The sequence below is a fragment of the Equus asinus genome, chromosome 20 (assembly GCF_041296235.1).
Source record: "Equus asinus isolate D_3611 breed Donkey chromosome 20, EquAss-T2T_v2, whole genome shotgun sequence".
NCBI classification, from domain to species: domain Eukaryota; kingdom Metazoa; phylum Chordata; class Mammalia; order Perissodactyla; family Equidae; genus Equus; species Equus asinus.
Window position 1 is genome coordinate 89,921,908 of NC_091809.1, and position 24,087 is coordinate 89,945,994.

The 24,087-nt window shown below is 45.7% G+C and overlaps 1 protein-coding gene across 5 annotated transcripts; it reads right to left on the reverse strand.

Annotated features, from left to right (window-relative positions):
• Positions 1-91: 91 nt before the first annotated feature.
• Positions 92-23,986, reverse strand: FHIP1B (FHF complex subunit HOOK interacting protein 1B). 5 transcript variants are annotated; one of them, XR_011495845.1, is made up of 12 exons: positions 23,827-23,964; positions 13,229-13,556; positions 12,473-13,111; positions 11,958-12,116; positions 11,678-11,764; positions 11,304-11,471; positions 7,656-7,735; positions 7,275-7,438; positions 6,056-6,835; positions 3,381-3,582; positions 3,081-3,243; positions 92-625 (listed from the first exon to the last, which is right to left on the reverse strand). XR_011495845.1 is itself a non-coding variant. In XM_014837826.3 (12 exons), exons 2-12 carry the CDS (start codon positions 13,364-13,366, stop codon positions 264-266), a joined length of 2,337 nt encoding a protein of 778 aa, XP_014693312.1. In that variant the 5' UTR covers positions 13,367-13,556; positions 23,827-23,986; the 3' UTR covers positions 92-263. The 5 variants fall into 5 exon arrangements, 4 of the variants coding, with proteins under 4 accessions (XP_014693312.1, XP_014693309.1, XP_070347022.1 ...); XM_014837826.3 differs by having other exon boundaries at positions 3,404-3,582; positions 6,638-6,835; positions 23,827-23,986; XM_014837823.3 differs by having other exon boundaries at positions 3,404-3,582; positions 23,827-23,986.
• Between the last annotated feature and the right edge of the window lie 101 nt (positions 23,987-24,087).

Genomic DNA, 24,087 nt, shown 5'->3' on the forward strand with positions numbered 1-24,087 from the left:
TCACCAGAGAGAAAATACCCCTGACCACCTCCCCATCTACATACAACCTTCTTGGGGCCCCAGTCCCATAAAAAAGGGTGGGAAAGAAGAATGAGCACAGAATAGAGATTTCCCTTTTATACATATTGCAACAAGTTCTCCACAAAACATTCATCGGAAATAAATTAAAAAGTCCTCTTGCCACTGCCTCCAAACATAAAAAGGAGCCTGCACCCTGGCCCCAGCCCAGGCCACTCAAGGCTCTGATTGTCCATGGAAGAAAGTTAAGGATTGAGGGGCCCAAAGCCTGAGACGGGAGGGACAGATCCCTCCTCTGCAGTATCCAACAAGAAAGGTGAAGTGACAGCATGGGCCTGGGAGATGGCAGCCAACTCTTTGAGAAACTCAGGGAAAATGACTGCACAGTAGACAGCATTCTTGACTCGTAGAGCCTCACCTTGGCGCTCAGGGGCCCCACCCCGGGGGGGTAGAACCGGAGTTGAAGCCCCAGGGGAGCCCCCATCTAGGCCAAGTCCTGCGCCGTCTCTCCCAGGCTGAAGAACCGACTGTGCCGCCTGCCGGACCCTGGTTGGACTGTGTGCGTGCCGCAGGAGCAACTCCCCCAAGGATGGCCTCCGGCTCTTCACTGGGAACAAACAGGGGTATTATGAAGGGGCTGGGGTCGAGCAAACTCCCTTGTCTGGGAGAGATTTCCCCACCTCCTAGGTTCATGGACTTCTCCACTAGGACTCTAACACCAAAATGCTGCCTGCCCAGCCTTCTTCCCTCTATCCAGTCTCCCCAGCCAGCCAACTATTATCCTCAGTCTTTTCAGTCAGTCAACACTTCAGCCACTTCATTCCCATACAAGATCCCTTCCTTCTCCATGCCCCTTCAGCCTAAGGAATTCTCTCACTACTCCTTCCTTTCCATTCTACCATCACCTAGCTAATTCTCCTCAGTCCAAAACATGTCCTTATTTCTTGCTTTCCATCACCCTCTTGAATTAAGAGTCAATCACTTCTACGTTCCCCCTACCTATCTATAACACCTCACCCACAATACCCATAGGGGCTATATATGCAATCACATTTCAGTGACTTTATCATTTCTCTCATACCCCACTATCCCTCCAAGATCTGCTCTCCTGTGCTACCACTTCACTTTCCACCAGTCCCCTTTCTATACCCACCGAAGTTACACTCCAACTGGTTGTGGCCAGACAACTTCATGTCAGCTTAGACTCAAATGAACCAGTTAAAATATTGCCCTCTCTCTAATTTTCTTCAAGATTCCTGCCTATAGACCTCAGTCCAATATCTAGGGCCTAGACTCTAGGGATCTAGTCTCTAGATCATGATACGGTTGCCATTCTCTACCTCCAATATTTGCTTCAGAGAGATACTAGACATATCTATTAAATTTGACATTCAGAACGCTTCACAACCAGACTTACCTCCTCTAAACTCTTCTCAAAATTCCCACCACCCTACCCTGCTTTTGCATCCACACCTCTCTGCTCTTCCTGGAACCCTCCAGGCTCTTTCCACACCCGTTCTGCCTTAATTTTGCTCTTCCCACTGTTTTCATCCTTGGCCTAATTTCACCATCCCTACCTCTCCGAGAAACTTCTGATTTGCCCTCCACTGACTTCCCATTTTACCACCCTATCACATTGTATTTTAATAACTTGTTTACATGTCTTCTACCTCATATACTAATCTGAGAGCTTAAGGGCTCAGACTCTGATTATTTACCTTTGTATCCCTGGGCCCTCCATAGTGAACACAGTACTAGGACTGTGGAAGCAACAAATATTCGCAGTACTGGATCATGAGGAAATCATGCTAAGAACTCCAGGTGGGTCTTCACAGCTGTATAATAACCCTTCCAGTCCTCTCTTCCCAAACCATACACTTTCTCCTTAAGTCCCCATCTCACCTCTGCTGTCTTGCTCTCAGCATATTATTTTGCCTCCTACTTTGATTAGCAAATAAAAGATGACTTCAATTCCCTAACCTTCCCCTCCACACCTCACAACCCCATTGATACATATCATTTCCTCCCTTGATATCTCACTTGCCTCAAAAGGGGAAGAAACAACCTCTTCCTGTCCAAAGTTAATCCCTTCCTGGTGTTCTGGATCCCACTACTTCCACCACCTCTGGGACCTTGCACTTTGGTTATAACATTCCTCTAGTCACGCTCTAGACTGCCAGCTCTTTGAAATCTGAGATCCACACATCTGTACTTCCCTGAGTCCCCTATACCAAAGACAATGCCTAGCATATATGGCAAGTGCTCAGATACTGGTTGATGAAAGCTTAAATTTAAAACTTCATGGTCATATTTAACTCTTCCTTCTTCTTTATACTCCACAACCACTTGCCAAATTCTGCCAATACTTCCTTTCCATTTCCACCTTATCATATTCTTCCTATTTCCACTATTCTAATTCAAGCCTTACAGGTCACATCTGCATTAGGGCAGAAGCCTCCTGACTGCTCTTTGTGATTCCATGTTCTCCTAGTTCCAATTCACCTAGCACATGAATTAACACACTAATCTCTCCACTCCCAGATCTAAGAACCACCAATGGTTTCTCACTGCCGAAAAAAAGGCACAACTTCTACTTTGAGAACCTTCTGCTCTGGCCAGACCTTTCCAGCCTTCCTGCCAACTGTTCCACCACCTTCCAAATCCCCTGCTCCAACTAAATAATTCATGCTGGCCCCTAAACAAAAGAATAAAGCCATCCCACTCCTTTGTCCTACCCAATTCCTACCTATTTCTCAAGGCCCATGCCAAACGCCATGTCCTTAACCAAGCTGTAACAATATCTCAACCTAGAGACTACTCTGTCCCCTTGCCTATCCCCAACTCCTAGAGCAATTTTTGTGGGTACTGCTAATTTGGCTCTTATACATGGACAGAACTATGTTTTATCCTCTGACCAGAAGCTGGAGGACAAACACCAAGACTCAATTTTCTGTACTCCTCAGTTCCCAGCACAAGGCTTCACCCTTAGTAAGAGCTCAATTAACTTGGGTTAACTAGCTGTCTAAGGAGGGTAGGGAGAGGAGTGGTGGGGTAGGCCTCACCTAGGGGATCAGAGCGGCGGGGGGCAGGTCCTGCTGCAGGGCCCTCAGCCCAGTCCAACTTGCCACGGGCAATGAGGTACTTCTTGGCTTTGGATAGCAGTGCTGGGAAGTCCTCCTGGGAGGCCGCAAAGCTCTCAATCTTATTCTTCACAGAGCCCAGCACCTATGAAGCACAACATCATGACATTTCTGGGTGGCTCTAGACTGCCAAAGTCCTTTCTAGTCCCACTGGGCCTGTTCCCAGCACCCTCAAGGGCCGCTCCAACTGCGGGCCTGGCCCACCATGGAGCCTGGACGCACCCATGCATGCATGCATCGCACACCTGCAGCAGGGACTTGACACTGGGCTGGAAGACCATGTTGGTGTTGAGCAGGAAAGAGCGGAGCAGGGGCTGGGGGTGACAGGCCAGCTGGGCCACCAGCCCCGTCAGCAGGAAGTTGACATAGACGGAGTTCTGCAGCATGTTCTCAAGTTTGGCAAAGAGCACAGCCATGAAGGGGCCTGGGGGTTGGGCACAAGGATACAAGGCCTGAACACAATGCACATCACACGCATTCCTCCCCAAACAAGAGATGCCCTCCCCCACTAGATGACAATTATTTGTATGTCAGTCTCTGAGTATATTTAAATATCTTGTGATCACCTATTCTACAGGAGATAAAATGGCAGACACCACACGGACCCACAAGAGTTCAGATGCCAGTTTCACACATGCTCAAGCTGAAGAGTCAGACTGTAGGCTCTGGAGTCGGACAGACCTAGTTTCATATTTCAGCTTTACCCTTTACTAGTTAAGTTACTAGGTAAATCAAAACTCTCAGGCATAATTTCCTACTTGATAAAATAAGAAATATACCTACCTCATGAGGTTATTAAGAGAATCAAAGAGATATTGATATAAAGCATTTAGCCGCAGATCTAGCAAATTATTCAATAACAACTATAAGCTACATAATATTTCTCAGTTTTTTAAAAAGTTTCACCCAAGAGGCACAACAGAAGAAAGAACAAATAAGAAAGTGATTAGGACCAAAAGAAGAATCAGGTTACACCCAAGACAGAGGATAATACTAGACCCAGGTCAGAAAGAAAGCATAGCGAAAGTAAAGAAGGTGACTATATGGGCCAATTTAAGTTAGGAGAGAAATCTTTGGAGAACCAAAGAAGAAATCAGCTCTATTTAGGAGATGGGAACCAGGAAGGTAGAATAGAATCTATTGGAAAAAAAGAGTTTTTAATTCAGGGCCAGAGAAAACTGATTCGGGGCAGATTCTTTGATGAGGGGAGAAGGCAACAGAAGGGATTTGAATGGTCTACTGGGAGAATTGGCCTCAACTGAGCCAGATCACCAGCACTAAGACTCTAGAACCATTACAGTCTGTCTAATCAGGGAGATCAGGGATTTGTGGGGGAAAGGGAGTGTACCTAAGATGTGCACTATGAATTGAGACAGGAGAACAACGAAGGGCAAGGGGCAATGAATCCTGAAAAAAATCTTAGAACATTCTCCATTCTAGATGGACATGACTATCCTTAGCTCCAAAACAACTCTAGCTTAACAGGGTCCTAAGATACCCCACAACTTTGTCCTCTGTTCCCTTCATTTTCTGGGACTTTCTTGCAAGAGAAAATTCAAAAAGCTCAGATGAGTTTACAAAGAAGAAAAAGGACAGAGCTTTAATTAATGCTTTAAGCATGTGGTAAAACCTGTACACCACCTTCTAGTGGTACTGAGCAGGAAGGAACACAGCAAAGGCTAAATAAATGGGAAGATATTTTCTGTAGTCTGCAAGAGGGAGTTGTCATGACTCCAGGGCAGAAATCCTGATGCTGTGCAAAACAGGATGGCAGCATATCCCAGGCCCAGTTAGGACATGTACTGATCAAGGCATGATAACTTGACTACAAACAATTGGAAGACGGGTGGTTGCCTTAGTCAACTTATATCTGCCATGTACCCAAGAGATAATAATCCTAGTAAAAAGCTACCACATGCTGAGTTCTCACAAGGTACCAGCAGCATAGTAAGTAATTTACACGCGTCAATGACAGAGATGGTAGGCTAACTCAAGGTACGTCTAACTCAAAACACTATACTGCTTCCCAGAAGTGTTTTTTTTTGTTTTTTGCCCCCTAGAGCAGGGTATGGAGTAAGAATAAGAGCGAGATGAGGGCTGGAATAGGTAGAGGTGGCTCTCAAACAAAAACAAAGAAGAGTTAAAGCCCAGCAGTTCGGGTCAGGTCCAGCTCCAGGGTCTTTTGAAGAGACCAAAAGAACCCAACTGAGGAGCTCAGGACCATGCTTTGTCATTTGCCCTGAAAGAGGTACTTCACTCTGTCTCCAGTCCTTATCACTAACTATAAATCCTTAAGAAAGTCTTACTGGGCAGCCACAGCAACCAACAAGGACAAGGAACAGGAGAAACTCGAAACTGAGTCCTTCTCTGAAGAGGCTAGGAAAAAGGAGGCCAGGGCTGAGTAGGGGAAGAACACCAGAAGAGCTGATCCTGGGCCACAAAACAGTCGACAGGAGACCCAATACCTAGACAGTTATACTGGTGGAAACAACATAGAACAGCATGGTTTACAGGTGCCTCACGTACAGGATAGCACATATGTCTTCCATGTTTCAGATATATTGCTGTGATTCACCATGGAACACCAAACACAAAATATCTTGATCACAAATCCCAGGAAATGGCCAGACTGGGGAAGAGGAGGAACATGCACATAGGATAAACACACAAGGCTCAGACATAAGTCAACACTCAAACCAGCACAAGCATGAAAGACATACAGACGGACAGACACAAGTATGACATTATATGTACCTGGAAGGGACCCAAGCAAAACGGATGAGAAGCTAGGCAAGTACACAGAAATGACATAGCCAAGAAGTCTCAGAAACCAGCACAAACATGTCGAGAACATGCAAAGAGGACACAAAGGAGATGGCCTAGGCTAAGTAGCTTACCAGTGAAGGGTTGGCTTGGCAGCTGGTTGAGAGTCCGCAAAGGGCTGCTGAGGAAGGGGCCAGGGGGCTCAGGGGGACAGGTGAAGCTCTCGTAGGCCTCCTCCTCCTCAAGAGGTAGTGGAGGCTCTAGGGGGGGCCCTGAGCCAGCTCCCCCATTGCTCAATGCCACCTCCAGCTCCCGGAGCTCCTGCCCAAAGCCCTCTAGTCCTGCCATGCCCTCGGAGGTGCACTCTAGCAGTTCCCCAGCTCCCTCCTGCGGCACCCGACGAACCTTCTTGGCCCCCTCAGGCCATGGTCCTGGTACCCCATTGAGCTGGGGAGGGGACAGGTGGCCAGGGCCCTCCCCTGCACCCCCAGCCAGCCCCTCACTCCCCAGCTCTTCCTCCTCCCCATCCCCCACATTGTCCCTGCCCTCCTCAGGCAGTAGACTGCGTTTCTTAGTCCGGGAGCCAATAGGACTGGGCTCAGGAGGGGGCCGCTCGCCATCATAGGGGGCAGACCAGGTACGGCAGGCTCGGACACAGCGGTCCACACCACGGCGCGCCTCACGCAGATACTCCAGGTAATTGTCTTCCAGCTCACCAGGCTCCTCTGCAGGGCTGGGCCGTCGCCCAGGGCTGGAGGCTGGGGATGCAGCAAGCCCTGGTGAGTGAGGGGCTGGGGCTGGCGCCTCGGAGCCACTCATGCTCTGCTGTCGCAGGAAGAGGGCCAGACGAGATGGTGTGGAGGGCCGGGGCACTGTCACCACAGAAGAGGAGTCAACACTTGGGCTTCCGGGGCCTGTAAAGGGGGAAAAAAATAAGAGGAATCAAAGAGACAGAGGTCCAGAAGGAGGGACAAGACATCTCGGGAGACTAAGAGAGAAGACAATGAAGCAGAAGAAACACGGGACCTATTCAGACAGCTGACTCTCCACCCTCCAAATTAAACTTTTCTTCATTCACCACCCTCTCTCACTACCACCACCATCAAAGAAACAACGGAAACAGGAAGAGTATGGGACTAGAGTGAAGAAGACAGCTTGGCTCAGAAGCCAAATTTCTTTGGTGGAGTAAAGGATCCACCTCATAAGACCCCTCATCAACCTCCCCAAAGAGAGAATGCCATTTACAGCCACCCCCATCCCCTCACCCTAGCCCCACTTTCTTGCTAGGCTCCCTGAAAACCCAGGCCATACTCGTGGTGTCCTCCCTTCTCCCTGCCTCTCTGCTAGGCCCACCTCGTGCCCACGAGGCATGCTCTGCATGGGGTGGGCTGGGGGCATGGTGCCGACAACAGCGTGGGATTAAGGAGAGAAATTTGTCAGCTGCTCGTCCGTACAGGTCCACATCACGCACAGCTGGCTTCTGGCTCAGCATCACATGGTTACACGGGACAAGATACCTGAGAATGACAGCAGAAAAGGGATACATGATAGATCAGGAAGGAAGGACAGGGCGTGCAAGAACATCAGGCCAATGGAACTATATGGCTAAGCCATGCTCCAAGAGGAAAACACATGAGTAATCCCAACACTACCCATCTCCCCAGCAATGCACAAGGCCCAGAGGGCCCTGATGGTTCAGGATCAGCCATCCCTCAGCCCTGCCCCCACAGGTACCTGAGAACCAGCTGCAGCAGGACATCCTCACAGCTGAGGTTCAGTAGGGTCCTGAAGAGACTCAGAGAGACCATGCAGAGCTGGGGGGTGGGGGAGGAGGGAGGGAGTCACCATAAGAGCTCTCTACCTCCAAGATGTTTACCAAATGGGAACCCCCCAGCCCCAGACCCAACCAACCATTCCTAGAGGAACAATGTGCACAGGACTTGGCACATAATTGTCATTCAAGTATTAAATGAATGATCACATGATCTTTGTGGGCAAGACTTCACTATTCAGACAGGAATGAACCATGTGTCAGATTCAGTGTATTTCTACAGACCATATACATGTCAGAAGACTCTTTGGCTACATATACCTGTTAGCAGAGATTCCAGCAATGCTAAAATGGAATGAATATCCACAAAAAGAGACCCTAGAAAATACTGGGACTGGGTGAATGACTAACAGGAGACAACAGCAATGGGATAACTAAGTGAAAGGCCATCAGCAGAGACTGTAGCAGCACAGTAACTGAATGCCTATCAACAAGAAACCAGAGGGAACCTGGAAGAATCCCAGAGGGGAAATGGGTAGGGCTATGAATATGGCATCTGAGTCACCTCTCCAACATCACTGTATCTCTCAGAAGGCAAGATAAAGAAAAACTCAAGGACAGCTGACAGGAAAAGGAAAAAGTATGTGGGTCCAGAACAGGGGAAACCTCTTGTTTTAGAAAAGGAAGAAGGGTGGTTTGTCCCTAGCTAAGCCAAGAGAACAGACACACGTAAGCTCTTCCTCATGCCTCTAAATCCCCATGCACTTTCTCTATACTTCCCTTATGGCAAGTATACCCTGAACTCCCTGAAGGCAACTAGTGGGTCTTAGTCTATGGTACTGCCTGCACAGTCCAGGTGCTCATCATTTGCTACATGATTGTGGAAGAATTTCCCATAGTGAGAAAGAGCTGAGACAGCAGTTCACAGTTAAGACAACATGAAATGTTCAGCAGGTTTACCCTAAATGACCATTTTAAATGGCAATGAAAAAATTCAGATTCACTGAAAGGTCGTATGGTAGGTAGAAAACTGGTCCCTGCAAAGATGTCTAGGTCCTCATCTCCAGAACCTATGAACATTTTACCTTATATGGCAGAAAGGACTTTGCAGATATGATTAAGGTTAAGGAATTTGAGATGAGAAAAGTATCCTGAATTATGCAGGTGGGCCCAATCAAATCACACTAGTTCTTAAAAGTGGAGAACCTTTTCCAGCTGGGTCAAAAAGAAGGAAAAGCGATGCGAAGCATGAGAGGGACTCAATCCACCAACAATGGCTTTGAAGACGGAAGAAGGAGGCCACAAGCCAAGGATTTGGTTGGCCTCTAGAAGCTGGGAATGATCCTCAGCCAACAGCCAGCAAGAAAATGGAAATCTCAGTCCTGTAACTGCAACGAAATAAATTCTACCAATAACCCAAAAGCAAGGAAATGATGTTCTCCTAGCCTTGAGAAAGGAACACAGGCCTGCTGACACTTTGATTTTAGCCTGGTGAGATCTACATCAGACATAAGACGTACAGAACTATAAGATAATAAATTTATGTTGTTTTAAGCCAGTATGTATGTGGTAATTTGTTATGACAGCAACAGGAAACTAATACAGACAGACAGGCAGACAGACTAGCTAGCCAGCATGATTCACTTTAAGCCACAAAAGACAGGCTACAGAAGTTACAAAGTCAGGCCAACAGAATCAAGCTTCAAAGGGCCAGACAGTGTAAAGGAAAGCATCTGCAAGTTTAACACAAGCATCCTGGAATCAGAAGAAATCTGGTTTCTCCAAGAACCAGGAACCAAGAAGAAATACCCCAAGAACACAAAAGGCTCCTGACACCAGAGGACCAAATGAGAGACTAATAGAAATAAATGCTAACAACAATGAGGGAGAATCAAAGAAGTTAGGATAAGATTAAGACAAAAGCAAGATGGATAGAGCCCAGCACTGGAAAAAATCAACCTCAAGAAGGAAATCAAGTGTCCCAAAACATTAGCAGGGCATTCCAAGAGGTGAAACAGACATAAGACCATGGTCTAACTTCAGCATAAGGAGAAATAAAACTTTTTTAATATCTTTGTAAAATTAAAGCTTTGACATCTATTACCTATTGGTTTACATCAATAATTCTTAACCCAGGGCATGTATCATAATTACTTTTTAGAACACAGTAAAAATACACATGCCCTAGGCCTACTCCCAATGATTGTTAACTCAAGAGATCTAATGCAGAGCTTAGAATCTGTTGTACTTGTTTTCATTTTCAAATTCTCAAGTGTACACCTGGTTCAGAAACACTGGTCTAATCAGAGTCAGTCTGGAATATACCCTAACTTAGCTATTCAGAAAGCTCACCTATACAAAACATAACTATCTAGAATCTCACCTACCTTGAACCCTACCACCGGGCACCTCAATGATCTAGAATAGTTTTCCACAACACTTAGTGATTCAAGAACTTCTATTTTAAACACAAGGACCCAGGGAACTTCACGTATTTGTAATAAAAGAAGGAAACAAAAATGGTTCCAGAGCCAAAATAAATGCCATAAAGTCCATGGCTAAACTAATGCTTTACTCCCCTAGAAAGTCTTCAGGTCTTTATTACTTGGAGACTACTTACTCCTATTTCATTTCTGCTGTTAAAATCCACCCTTCTTACTATGGTCTACAAGGCCATGCATGAGCTGAATCTTACCTACCTCTCTACTTTCATCTCATTCCCTTCTCCCTCTTGCTCACTACACCTTCAGTTACACTGGTCTTTCACCACCTCAAAACACTAAGCTCTTCCCCATCTGATATCCTCTGCATGTTGCTCCCTCTGCCTAGACTGTTCTTTCACTTGCTCTTCAATAGGCTAACCTCAAGACCTTTAGGTCGCAGCTCAATGTCACCTCCTCAGAGAGGTTTCTGCAACCACCCTATTATTGTCTAAGCACTCTGTTTGGGTTTTCATAAAAATAACCACAATTTTCAATTTTTATTAATGTGTGTGCTTGTCTACCTCCTCTATAAAGGAAGCTCCATGAAGTCAGCAACCATGTCTATCTTGTTTACCAGTATATACCCAGTTACAAGAAAAAAGTACGGCACAGAGTAAACATTCAATAAAATGTTCAGGAGGAAGGAATGAAAGTAGGCAGATGGGAAAATGGGTGCCCCAAGTTATAGCAGTTCAAATGTGGCAAATCCAAAGGGCAGAAAAGATAAGCACACCCATAGCAGCTGGATCACCTATCAAAGCATACACAAAACCTGAAGAAGTGATCTCGAGTCATCCAAGGCAGGCCACAGAGCGATATACAGTTGAAGAGAACCTCAAGCCTATGCGACATTACGAGTATAGCACAATAGCAAAACCTATAGTCATCATGAACACCCAACGTCATCCAGAAAAGGTAACTATGCTCCAGATTCATATATTACAAAGCAGGGGAATAGATTAAAATGCAAAGTGGTTAAAAATTTAACGCTAGAAAGTAAATGCAACCTAACTTTAAGTGATTGCTGGAGACAAAGACTAAAGGAGGGCAGAAACACCCTCCCAGAACAAAGGTCAGAGAGAGAAGATGGCTCACCCAGGTAAGCCAGGACAGACATAGGGGCCATACCCGGGAGTTGCTGCCAATACGGGCAACGAGGGTGTCAAGGATGGTGTGGGTGTCATGCCGGTGTAACAGCAGGAATCTCAGGAAGGTACGGAGCAAGGCAGGCTCTGAGATACTCCGTAGGAAAAGTTCCAGATAGGCGGTACTGGCGATCATCTCCTCCACAGAGGTCTGGACGAAGGGAAGGGAAAGTTTGGAAATTTAGGGCTTCCCTGTACATACACTGCATCATTTTCCCTGAGTTCTAAGGAGGAACCAGGAGCAGACAGGGAAGAAGGGAGGAGTACCCAGTCCACTGCCTCCCACATTGGTCCTGGCATTGAGATTAGCACCCCTCAGCCTAGCCCCTAATCTGTCTTGCCACCCATAACTCTCACCTTGTGCAGGGCAGGGCCCATGACAGGCACCAGGAATCCATTATGGATATAATCAACCAGCTGCTTCTGCACCAGAGGGTGCGCCACCTGTAGGGGCATAAGAAAGAGGAAGGTGGATTGTGAGGGGGACCACTGTCTAGAAGGGAATACAATGGTAGAATATAAGTAGGCACACTACCCCCAAGATGGCACAATAGCAGAACTCCAGGGAATGCACCCCTTCCCACCCCATGTCCCCGGAATGACCAAGGGCCAGGCCTCCTGGGAACTCCAGTCCCACCTGAATGACTGCATTGCAGAACTCTAGGGAACTCATGAAGAGCGCAAGGGCTGGCACTCCCAGCCAGTCCTCTCGTCGCAGGCAGTGCCAATCATCCCCTGGAACCTCAATCTTTCGGGGCAGTGAGGAGTACAGGGCACTCAGCCCTGTGGCCAGCACCTAGGGGCCATCCCCAAGGATAGGTTACCAAAAGCTCAGACAATATAAAAAGGGGGAACAGGGGAGTTATTAACCCAGAGTTTTGATGGGAGTAGGGGGAAGAGCTATTACCAGAGCAGGCATTTAGTTAGCCAGTGTGATGGTGGAACACTGGCCCATGAAGAGCCTTAGTACCTGCTCTATCCAGCTAAGCCTATGTTTTGTCCCCATACAACTCAAGGTGCCGCTTTCAAACCCAGCACACTACTTCCTGAAGGAGAGGGCCCTATTACACAGCCCTTCCACATCTCTTGGATAGAAAATGTCGTCCAGTACCTACACACCACACCCTACCCCCCACCCCAGGAGGTGCTGACCGGGCAGAAATAAGAGTGATCTGCGATGTAGCGGCCCACAGTGGGGCTCCCCGCTGACAGAGCCATGAGCAGGAGTAGGGCATCACGGGCCTGCTGGCCCAGAGCACCCTCTCGATGGACGAAGGGGACAAGGCGAGAAAAGAGGAGAAGACGGGGGGCAGCTCCAGGCTCAGGAGGTGGCTGCAGGAAGAATTCGAGCAATGAAGGCTCCCGGGCCAGACACACACACAGCTGGCTGAGAAGTAGCACCAGGCCTTCATCCAGTGCTGGGCTACTGGGCACACGACGGCCACAGGCATCCAGCAAGGTCAGCAGAGCCTCACGAACTGGACCATGCCGCAACAGTGGCTGACGAGCTTCACTCACTAGCATCTCAAATAGTTTCAGTTGCTCAGCCCGCCTTTCCTCAACCCCATCCCCAAGCTCATCCCACTGAAGCTGCCATGCCAACACACGGGTTAGCAGATCCTCGCGCAGAGCAAACTCCAGCAGAGGCCCAGGGGCTGTGGGGGCTGAGGGGACTGCACGGTCCTCTGCCAGCAATGTCAACATCTGGTAAGTGTGGTTGCGCACAGCACTGAGATCATCAGCACCCCCAGGAGCTGCCCGAGGGCCTTGCCGCTCCAGGATTCGCACAACCTAGGGAAATAAGACAAAAGACAGAAATAATCTAAGATGATAAGGTGACTAAATAGGATGGTGAGAGAACACAGAAAGTTAGGAGGACTTGGGCAGCCAGTAGACTAGGCCTTCTACCTGGGACCAGTGATTCTTGAAGACCATGAGGCAGGTCTCAGGGTCAGCCATGACAGGGGTCTGAGGACTGGCCCCTTGAGGTACACGGTGCCCAGGGCCCCGGGAGGCCAGTCTGCTCAGCCAGTTCATCCTCTCCATGAGGAATGCTGGGCAGAGCCAGCGGCCAAAGGGCCAAACTCTGAGAATTTGCCAGCTGGAGGCTTTCTCCACTTGTGTCTCTAGTCTGCTTCATCTGGTCTGTAGGAGCCAGTAGCTGGCCATGGAGCCAGAAGATACACCAGGCTGGAATAGCAAGCCCAGAGGTCACTGTTCAGTCCAGATTTGCAATCTAATTCAAAGAGAGAGAATGGAAAAGATCAACAAAAGTTTGCCTCTCTCCACTCCCCAGCAAGAAGAACTCAGAAACACCACTCCACTGAAAATTCCACATACACAAGCACACACAGAGTCAGCATCTTAAACCTAACACGTCTAAAACAGAACTCATTTCTACCATCAAACCTGTTACTCCCTCAGACTTCTCCATCTCAATAAATGATATAACATTCACCTACGTGCTCAAGCCAAAAACCTGGGCAACATCCTTGTTTCTTCTTTCCTTATTTCTAATATCCAGTTCATTAGCAAACTCTATCACCTCTACCCTCAAAACATGTCTTGCTATCGCAATAGCTTTCAATCTAATCTCCATGTTTCTAGTCTTGCCCCCGAGAGTCTATTCTCCACACAACACCCAGAGTGATATTTTTAAAACCCAAATTATATTACAGCTCTCCTCTGCTGAATACCCTGCAATGATTTCCCATCACAGCAATAATCCAAATCCCTTACTTTGGCCTATATGGCCCATATAATGTAATCTATAAAACCTCCTACCATCCCCCTTCTCATTCACACTTTACTCACACAGGCCTTCTTGAATACTTTCGGTTCCCTCTGCCTATAACGCTCTTCTCCTGATCTTCACATTGCTTGCATCACTCAGTTCTCCTCAAATGCCATCGCCTCAGAGGCCTTACTTAACATTCTATCTAAATAGCACATCTTCCCACCTTCACTCTCTAGCTTCCTAATCCTACTTTCTTCTTAGCAGTCACTACATGAAATTATTTGTCTATCTTCCTCACTAGAATGTAAGCTCATTGAGGGCAGGGTTTGTCTGTTTTATTTACTGTTGTATCCCTAGTACCCAGAACAGTGCCTAGGGACTCAATAAATATTTGCTGAATGTGTGAATGCTTAAGTGAATGAAAGAATGAATGATCAAACAAAAAAACAAATAAGAAACCAAGTCTTGATCTGACTCCAGACCTCTGGGACTATTGAGGAAGAATTTTTTTTCTACCTATCACAGGTCCCTCCCCAGGAGCCCACCCAGTAAGAAATGAGCTAAGAGACTTTTAACTGGATAAACACTCTTAAGAGGTGGAAATCCAGAGCCAACCAAAAAAGCAGATCAATTTTCCTTCTAGCAAAGAACACCTAGACACACTCCCATATAACACACATATACTCCACTCCTATCAGATACATCCAACACTCACCCCCAGGGACATGACATGACACCCTCACTAAAGAAAGGGAAAAAGTACCAAAATAGCTGTTGGCCTAGGTAGGCCATGGCTCACAGTTCCTTCTCCAACACACACACCACCCACTCAGCAGTATTGTCTATCACGAGTGTCAAAATTTCAGAGGAAAGGTGTGGTTCAGTTGTCCTTCCTCTTTATTCTCAACAAGGGCTAAAGGAACCCAGAGACCTGGCAACAGTCCCACACTTTGCCCTCGGGTTATATTAACCACCACCCCCTTCCACCCAGATAATCTCTCTCACCATTACCAGTTCACAGCTAAAGAAAGATAGCAACTATGCTTAAGGAAATCTTCTGTAGAACAGGAGACAATCTTATACAGCATGGGGCCAGTCCTAAAGAGCAGGCAGGGCTCAGTCAATGATTAACTCAATGTACATCCATACTAATAAAGTATTGGGCTAAGTAAGCATTGGAAATATGAAGATGGATAAAAACAGTTGGGAGGGGGGAGCATAAACAAAAACTCCAATAAACATATAAACAGAGGTCTTCACAAAAGTGTCACAGGGGCACAAAGGAAAGTAACTTTCTGCCTGGTAGACTCTAAGAGAATTCCAGAAAGGAGGTGATATCTGACTTAAATCTTTAACAATGAGATACTGGCCACGTAGAGAGCAGAGGGAAAGGCCTTTTTCATATTAAACACAGTATGTACAAAAATATGGCACTGTAAAAGAGCATGACAAATTTGAAGAAGTTGCAAGTTCAGTGTGGCTTAATCACAGACTATTTAGAGAAGAGGGATATGATACTGAGTTGAAGGGTAAATACGGGTGAAGGTTATAAACATCACTGACTATCACGGTAAGGAGTTTGGATTTTATCCATTGACATACTGGAGACAAAGGAGGTTTTTAAACAAGGAAATGGCAAGATCAAACTTATCTTCAAATATAGGTCAGATAACAGTACAAGGTGGAGCAGAGAGACAGACAGCAGTAGACAATTTATAAGAATCTACTTCAACAGTCCATTTAAAAAAAAAAAGATGGCGTGAACTAAGGAGGTAAGAGCCGGATTAGAAAAGATCAATCTGAGATTCACCTCTATCTTAGCATGTCCCATATGATATTGGAATTACTTATACCTGTGATATCTCTGCCAATAACAGCAAGCTCCTTAACAAAAGGGACCATATCATTCAATCTTCTTTGAAATCCCAGTGCCAACATATTGCCCAGCATTAAAGAATGCTTTTGGAACTGAATGCTCAATTTAAAATAATTACAACAGCTAACATATCTTGAGCACTTACTATGTGCCCGGGCTCTAAGAACTTCACGTACTAGCTCATTTAAATCTCATAAAAACCCTACCTGTACTATTATCTCCATTTTACACATGAGCAAATCAAAACCTAGAAAGGTTAAATAAACTGCTAAAGTTAGCCAACTAGTAAGTGGCAGGACTGGATTGCAAACACAGATAATCTATCTCTAGATTTACCTTAATTGCAAAGTAGAAGCAACAAGACCTGGCAAATGAAAGGAGGATAAGAGAAGACCCAGATATGAAGTATAGGAGACTCAGTAAAAGATAATGCCATTAACAGACTGACTAGGAACACAAAACAAAAGGAATGGTGTTTTAGAAAAGAGGATGAGAACAGTTTGGGAAATGTTAAGTCTTCAGACACCTATAGGATATCCATGATGTCCAGAAAGCAAGTAGAAATATTATACTTGAGCTCAAGAGAAAAATCATGACTAGAGATATAAATCCAGGAGTCACCAGTTTATAGGTGGTAGATAAAGCTATGGAAGTAGATGGAATTAACCAAAGAGATCAGCAGATCATGAAAGGAGCCAAGGGTGACATCCTGAGGAAAACCAGGATGTAGAAAAGCAAAGGAGGAGGCGTCTTTAAAGACTGTGAAGGTAGCCAGAAATGGAAGAAGAAATCCAATGAATAATGATAATCAAGAAACCAAGGAAAGTTAGTTTCAAGAAACTGGACGTTGCTCATTGTGTATAGTCTACAGAGAGATTAAGTAGAATGAAGACTGAAAATGATCAGTCAGTTTTAGCAATTAAGTTTTAGATAAACTTAGGAAGTCACTTGTTAAAGAATGACTAGAAACCAAAGAAGTCTAAGACTTTCAAGAAATTCAGTAATAAGGGGAAGGATGAAAATAGGGCAATAGCTTAAAGAACTATGGGGACAGCATAGTCAAGAGAAAGTTTTTATTGTTTGGGTTAGTTTTAAGATGCGGAGCTTCAAGGGTGTTTGTCAAGTGATGAAAAGAAGTCTAAAGAAAGTAATATTACGGATAAAAAGATGGGGATAACTGACAGAAAAATCAGGTATAAGATCAGTCTCAGAAAAAGAGGTATACCATTTTCTCTGAGAAAGGAGGAAAACAGTAATAGATAAAGGATGGGTGCCTCTTCAGGTAAATCTGAAAGAGGGAAGTTCATATCTACCACCCCATCCCCACTCAACCTTCCCTCCCTCACTCGCCCAAGAGAGTAGGTGTGGAGATGACAAGGTGCTAGAGCCACAGAATGGATGCTGAGTCTTTCATACAGTTTCCTATAAACCATCAAACACAGTCACACAAACTAATAGCTATCAGCAGCAAGGATGCATTGGAAAAGCTACTTACCTGTCTGCCCAAGTACTTATGGTCCCAAGTAGGCATGGGCTCAGGAAGACAAAGCCAACAGCTGAGAATACTGGTAAGAAGTCTTCCCTGTTACTAGCCCCTCTCACTGTTATTGGCCCTGGGATACTGCATCATCCCTTGCTGGTTTGCTTAAACTCTGCCCATACCTTTGTGCATGCAGTCCCTTTATCAAATTCTTCCCAAACCTAATTTGTGCCATCTGCTACCTGCAAGGACCCTGAATGATACAAGAGTCTTACTGATTATAGACACATTCTCAATCATATCTTATTTGAGGACTGAAAACAAACAGAGGCCTAAGGTCAAGCAAGAGTAACACAAAGCAGTTGGTAAAGCATGAGCTCTGCAGTCCCTCAAACAAAGGTTTGAATCTCAGTCCACCATTTTCTTCCAGCGATCTGACCTTAAAAAAATCACTTCACACGTCAGAGCCTCAGTTTCCTCATCTAGAAATTCCTGACAAAATAACTACTGTTACTGTTTTAAGAACTAAATAAGATAACCTATGTAGCACTCCAAGCATAAAGCAGGTGCTCTGTAAATGACATTTTCCTTTCCCCCTTCCCTCTCCTGATCCTGTTTGACCAAGGCGCCCTCACCCCTTGCTGAGGAGACATCTAACCTGCTCTGACATGTCCATTTTTACCAACTCACATACATACCCCGGTGAGCTGAAGGGCCAAACATACAGTCTCAGCAAAGCAAAGCCTTAACATATCCAAAACTAAACTGCCTCCAGCTTCTAAAACTCAATTCCAAAGATTAACAAACAGCTCTTACCTTGCAATATACCTGGAGTGCCCACTTCTGCTCCACTGCTTGACCAACAACCAGCCCTGCTCACAGACCCAAGAGGGGACTGGCCTCCAGGGCCTTTCTTCACACCCACCCCATCTCTTTTCAAAGACCTCAAAGACAAGGGCCACATTGGAATCAGTGTCTCAGAACTCAAAAGCCAAGACTTAACCTGGGACCTCTTCAGATACTGCAAAAACATAAAAGGTGGCTATAATTTGGTGTTCCTTTCACCTTAGACTCCCCCATTTCCTGTTAACCCTGCAGAGTTCAGAACAAGACAAAGAGAATGGAATCACCACACTATTACTCTGCCCTTTCCTCCCATAGCAAAGTCTAGAAAAAAGCAGACTCCTCTTCCCAGATTTAACTTCAGGCTCAGCTACAGGGCAAAATGGGGAAGAAGGAGCTGATCTTTCAGACCCTCTAAAGCCCAAGCTCAGGCACTCACCTTAGGGCCCAAAATACACCTTATAGGTACACTCAGCAAGGGTGTCCACTAACCTCAGAACAGCAGGCACAGGGCAGGAAGTGACTCAGCCTCCTTATGAACCTTTGCCCTAGGAGAGGCAAAGATAGGGAGGGAGCTGGGGGCAGGGATACACCTGCAAGACCTACAGCAGACAGGGAGACAGCAAAATGACCTTCCAAGAACTGGTTAGTAAAGTCCTGAGGCTTCTCTCTCCCTACAATGGCTCTACCTAGACAAGATGCCTGATTACTAACATGTATGGGTGGACTGTTATCCTAAATACTGAAAGTAAAAAGATCTGATTAAAACCTCAAAGGAATACAAAAGGGAAAAAAAAGAAAAACCACCTCATAGGAGCCTATGAATCTAGAGTTCAGCTTACGCATATCCTCCCCGCTTATCTATTCCTCAGCCTCTAAGTATAAGATAAGTGGGATATCAGTGTATGGTCTCAACTCACTCCCTCCTCTCCCCCCAGCACCACCTCTGTTTCTTTCAGAGAGCTCCTCACTTAACTCCAGCAGAGCCCTTATAATTCACAACATGAACCTCAATCACATGGTGACTCCCCTTTACAACAGTGAATCCCCCTGTCACACATGGTTATCTCAACCCGTTGGGTGAAGGTGACAAAGAAAATGTCAAAGAAAAAGTGAGAATGAACTAGATTCTAAAGGATGAGGAAAGTTCACAGGACAGAGAACAAAAGGTATTCCTGGAAGAGGAAGCAGCTACTACAAAGATTTCAAGGCTCAAAAAAGTAACATGTTTGTTAGGGAACTGACCGATTTATCCAAGCTAGAATACAGAATAGGGAGTGGCAGGGCAGGAGATGAGGTTGGAGAGGTGAGTTGAGGCCAAACGATGCTATATTAAGGAATTTGGATGTTGTCCTACGGAACACAAAGAGCCAAGAGTATTTAAGCAGAGGAGTTCCATGACCAGATTTGTATTTTTAGAAAAATCATTCTAGGGACAGACTAGAAAAGAGTAAGTTTGAAGGCAGAAGACTGTCGGGAAAAAAAAATCCAGATGAGAGATGAGGAGGAAGTAAACTAAAGCTTTAACAGAGAAGATGTAGCAGTAGAGATGAAGAGAAGAGAGACAATAGAGAGGGAAATGTATTAAGATTTTAGTGACTGGTTAAAAGCAGGAGGTGAAGAAATGAAAAGAATGGAAGATGAAACTGAAATCCTTGCCTGGATTAAGATACAGCATATGGTGCAAAAGCAGGCTTTCAGAGCAAGGACAATGAGTTCCGTTTTGGACATGTTAATTTTGAGATTTGTTGTTAGTGCAATGAGTCGGAACCATATACAGAAGAGCTGAACCCTAAGCAGTCTTTTTTCACCATCCTCTCACTGTCCAGTGCTATATCACACAATGCTCCGCTGCTATTCACAGGGTCTCCATTGCCAGTTTTTTCAGAAGTGGGGGACCAGGTCCTTCTTCCTAGCGTCTAGTCTGGAAGCTGTGTGAAACCTGCCAACCATGGGTGTCCCTACTGGTATTTGAAATACAGGTGGCATAGCTTTCAGCATCATGGTAACATGTAGCTACCACAGTATAACAACCGACAGATGGGTGGTATGGTTCCCTGACCAGGAAACAAACCCGGGCTGCAGTAGTGACAGCACGAAATCTTAACCACTAGCCCACCAGGACTGGCTAATTTTGAGATACTGCTAGTGATATATAGTAGATCACTGAACACTATACATGATTGGAACATAGGAAGAGAGTGAGACTAGAAAAGTAATCACCTCTTATGATATATTTTTATATTTTATATTATTTCACTAAATTAAAATTATCTTTTCATGTGTGTCTCTCTCTCCCAATCAGACTGAGAATTCCTTGAGACCTCAGAGGACCATGTCTTATTTATCTTGTTATCTCATAAAATGTGAGCATCACAAGCACAGACTATATGCTAAAGAAGTATTTGCTGAATAAATAAATTAATTAATAAATGAATGAATGAATTTGTTCTCCCAGCTCTTAGCAGAGTGCCTGGCGCATGGCAGATATGGAAAAAATAAACACACAGCAACCCAAACATGTTTCCATCTCTACATCATCATCCTCATCTATGTTTCATCTTCTCAGATCTACCACTCAGCTATAAGTCATAAGTCAAAATCCATTACATTTAATGTACTACTATTTCAACAAAGTGTTCAATACAGCAACATGAAGCTTACCAAACCCAGTGCTTTCTCCAGAATAACCAAGAACTGGACAGTCCCTAAGAATCCTCTGATGACTTGACTCATCCTATCACTAACACAATGTGACCCAGGTATTATGTATACCTGTTCCTATGTCATTGCCACATTATTAAACAGAACCCTTATCCCTGTCACTCTGAAAGTCTCTTTTTTTTTTTTAGCAACTGTTGCAAATCATTTTTTTTCTTTTCTTTCTGCTTTTTCTTCCCAAATCCCCCAAGTATGTAGTTGTATATACTTTTTTTAGTTGTGGGTCCTTCTAGTTGTGGCACATGGGATGCCACCTCAATGTGGCCTGATGAGTGGTGCCATGTCTGCGCCCAGGATCCAAACCAGCAAGACCCTGGGCCGCCACAGCGGAGCACGCGAACTTAACCACTCAGCCACGGGGCCGGCCCCTGAAAGTCTCTTTATTCTCTTTTGGAAATATAACAATTACAAATCGTAAAAGATGCTTTTTGCCAGTATGATGTCCTCCATGTCATCACAACCCTTCCCACACATCATATGCTTTTTACTCTACATCACCTTCACTCTCTATTACAAACTTTCTTTTCCCAAGTCACTCTCACTCTCAGGAGACCAAATTTTGGGTCCAGTTTTGCCACGTTATCATGTGACCCCTGGCTTCTGAATTTGATTCTTCATCTATAAAATAAGAATTCTTGCTCTTGCCTACTTCACAAGGTATCCTTGTAAATCCAGTAGAATTTGAAATTGCTATGTAATGCATGAATGCTGTTCAGATGTCAGAAATTATATAGAATTACTGTACAAATGCATGCTTTCTCAAGATAATACAGCAGCCACACCACCATCACTCTAAATTTCAGGATTTCATGAACCAGTACAAATAATTTCTTAAAAATTAAAAAAAAGGATTATTACTTTTTATTTTTGCAAATAAACCGTTTTTTTAAAACCCATCATCTACCATCACCATTATTTCATCGCTGAGAGAGCACTGTAACACCAAAAGAATAGGAATGATGGGGCCTGCCCCATAGCATAGTGATTGGGTTTAACGCACTCCCCTTCAGTGTCCCACGTTCACGGGTTCAGATCTCGGGCACAGACCTACACCACTCATCAGCCATGCTGTGGGGGCAACCCACATGTAAAATAAAGGAAGACTGGCACAGATGTTGCTCAGGGTGAACCTTCCTCAGCCAAAAAAATGAATAGGAATGATGATCTTAGAATAAATTTATCTTTATGAAAACTCTTGTTTCATATGTTGTCTTTCTCTCCTTCCACCTTGGATGAATGAAAACTATCATGCACTGACACGGTCCTCACCCCAGTGTTTAGGAATCACTGCTCTAAACTGTGTTATTATACATCTAAGTTCTATGGAGTTCTGATAATCTGGGCAGGTTGCCAAGGGTTCCATCAGGATGGAAACCTGTTTGGCCCCCAGAGAGAAGCAAAGAGAAAATACCATGGGATAGAATAGTTGATTCTAAGGCTTAGACTCTGGAACAGAATGGGGACTTGAGCTGCCCCTAATTCTCAGAGAATGGTCCAGATAGGAAAGGCCTAACTTTTCCTGAGGTTGGGGAAGTTATCTAGGCTCTGTGGCAGACTGTTAGTACAGAGGAAAATTTAGTGGTGTGAAAGTGGCCATTATCACTGAGTGCCAACCCAGCTTTCCAGAACTTTCAAAATTTTCATGTGCATATGGGTTGGCAGGGAAAAGGGCACCTCCATAATACTGATAAAGTGAACCCAACAACATGTCATAGAGGAAGGAATAAATTACAAAGGGATGGGTAAAACTTTTGAGGGAGGTAGAAATGTTCAGTATCTTGGAAGTGGTGATGGTTTCAGAGATGTAAACATGGCAAAATTAATCAAATGTACATTTTAAATATGAGTTTATTGTACACAAATTTACCTCAATAAAGTAGTTTTTGAAAAGGCTTAACTGTAAGAAAATGAGAGCAAACCCATCCTGTTTGGGAGCCTAAATATAGCGTTGTATGTAACAAACCATGTGACTTCCATGAAAGTAGAATTAGCAACTAGGTGACAACCATCAAAGGCCCACAGCTCAGCACAGGTGAGGAGCAGCAGCAGAGAAAGGTTACCCAGAAGCTGGCAGAGAGCAAACAAGCAAAGGCAATCATAGCCAGAAAACCTCCATGAGAGAGACTACCTTCGAGTTTGCGGTCCCAAGGAGGAACTTGAGGGAACAGAGGTCCCAGTGACTATTCTGTTGAAGACTAAGCCTCGAAAATAATTTTCATTATCATAGTTACTATTTCTCATGACGCCTTCATTTTTCTGTCTTCCAAAATATGTAGAGCCCAAGGGAGCAGAAGAGCCAAGTGCACGACATTCCCACCCAAGCTGTCCTACTCAGTCTAGAACTATTGCTCTCACTGGGCAGGACAGTCCACTGAAAGAGGCTTCAGGAGCAACTCTCACTCTTATCCCAGTCTCATAACCCTCATCCCTTCCTCCCCTGCTCTGCCCTCAACTCCCTCACCAATTCACCACCGGCCCGCAGGCTCCCGCCTTCGCCCTTCACTCTCCCCCTCCCCGCACAGGCCTTCCCCCCTCAGTCTGGTCCCAGGGCTGCTCCTCAGCCCTGCCCTCAGGAGCCCCAGCCCCTCAGTAAATCGCGTTCACAAGTCCCTTCCACCTGGCCCCTCAGAAGGCGCCCCGGCCCCTCATACAACCCAGCTCCTTACTTGCTCACTCACCCCAGGCTCTCACTCCGCTCCGCCACCTGAGACACTCACACTCGGCCCCTCACCACACGCCAGCCCCTCACCCTGTCCCCTCACATCCAGTACAGTCACCAAAACCGGTGCCGTCATTCCCCTGTCCTCATCCCCTCACGCGCCTTTCCGGGCCCTCCGACCCAAGCTTACTGTTCACTCCCAGGACCCCGACCCTGACGAGGCCTGAACACTGCTGCCGGGCTAGGTGAGTTCAGGCCGCCGCCATCGCTCCTCAGGCGCACCAGCCGCGCCCCTCCCCGCGCCACACGCAACCCGCGCCCCCGCGCACCACACGTAACCGCCCAGCGACGCACGACTGGGCACTAGCGTGCCAGCTCATTGGCTGGGCCCGGCCAAAGACGGAGCGTCGATGCTTGTTTCCTGGCAACGGCCGGGCGCAGGGGCGGTGTC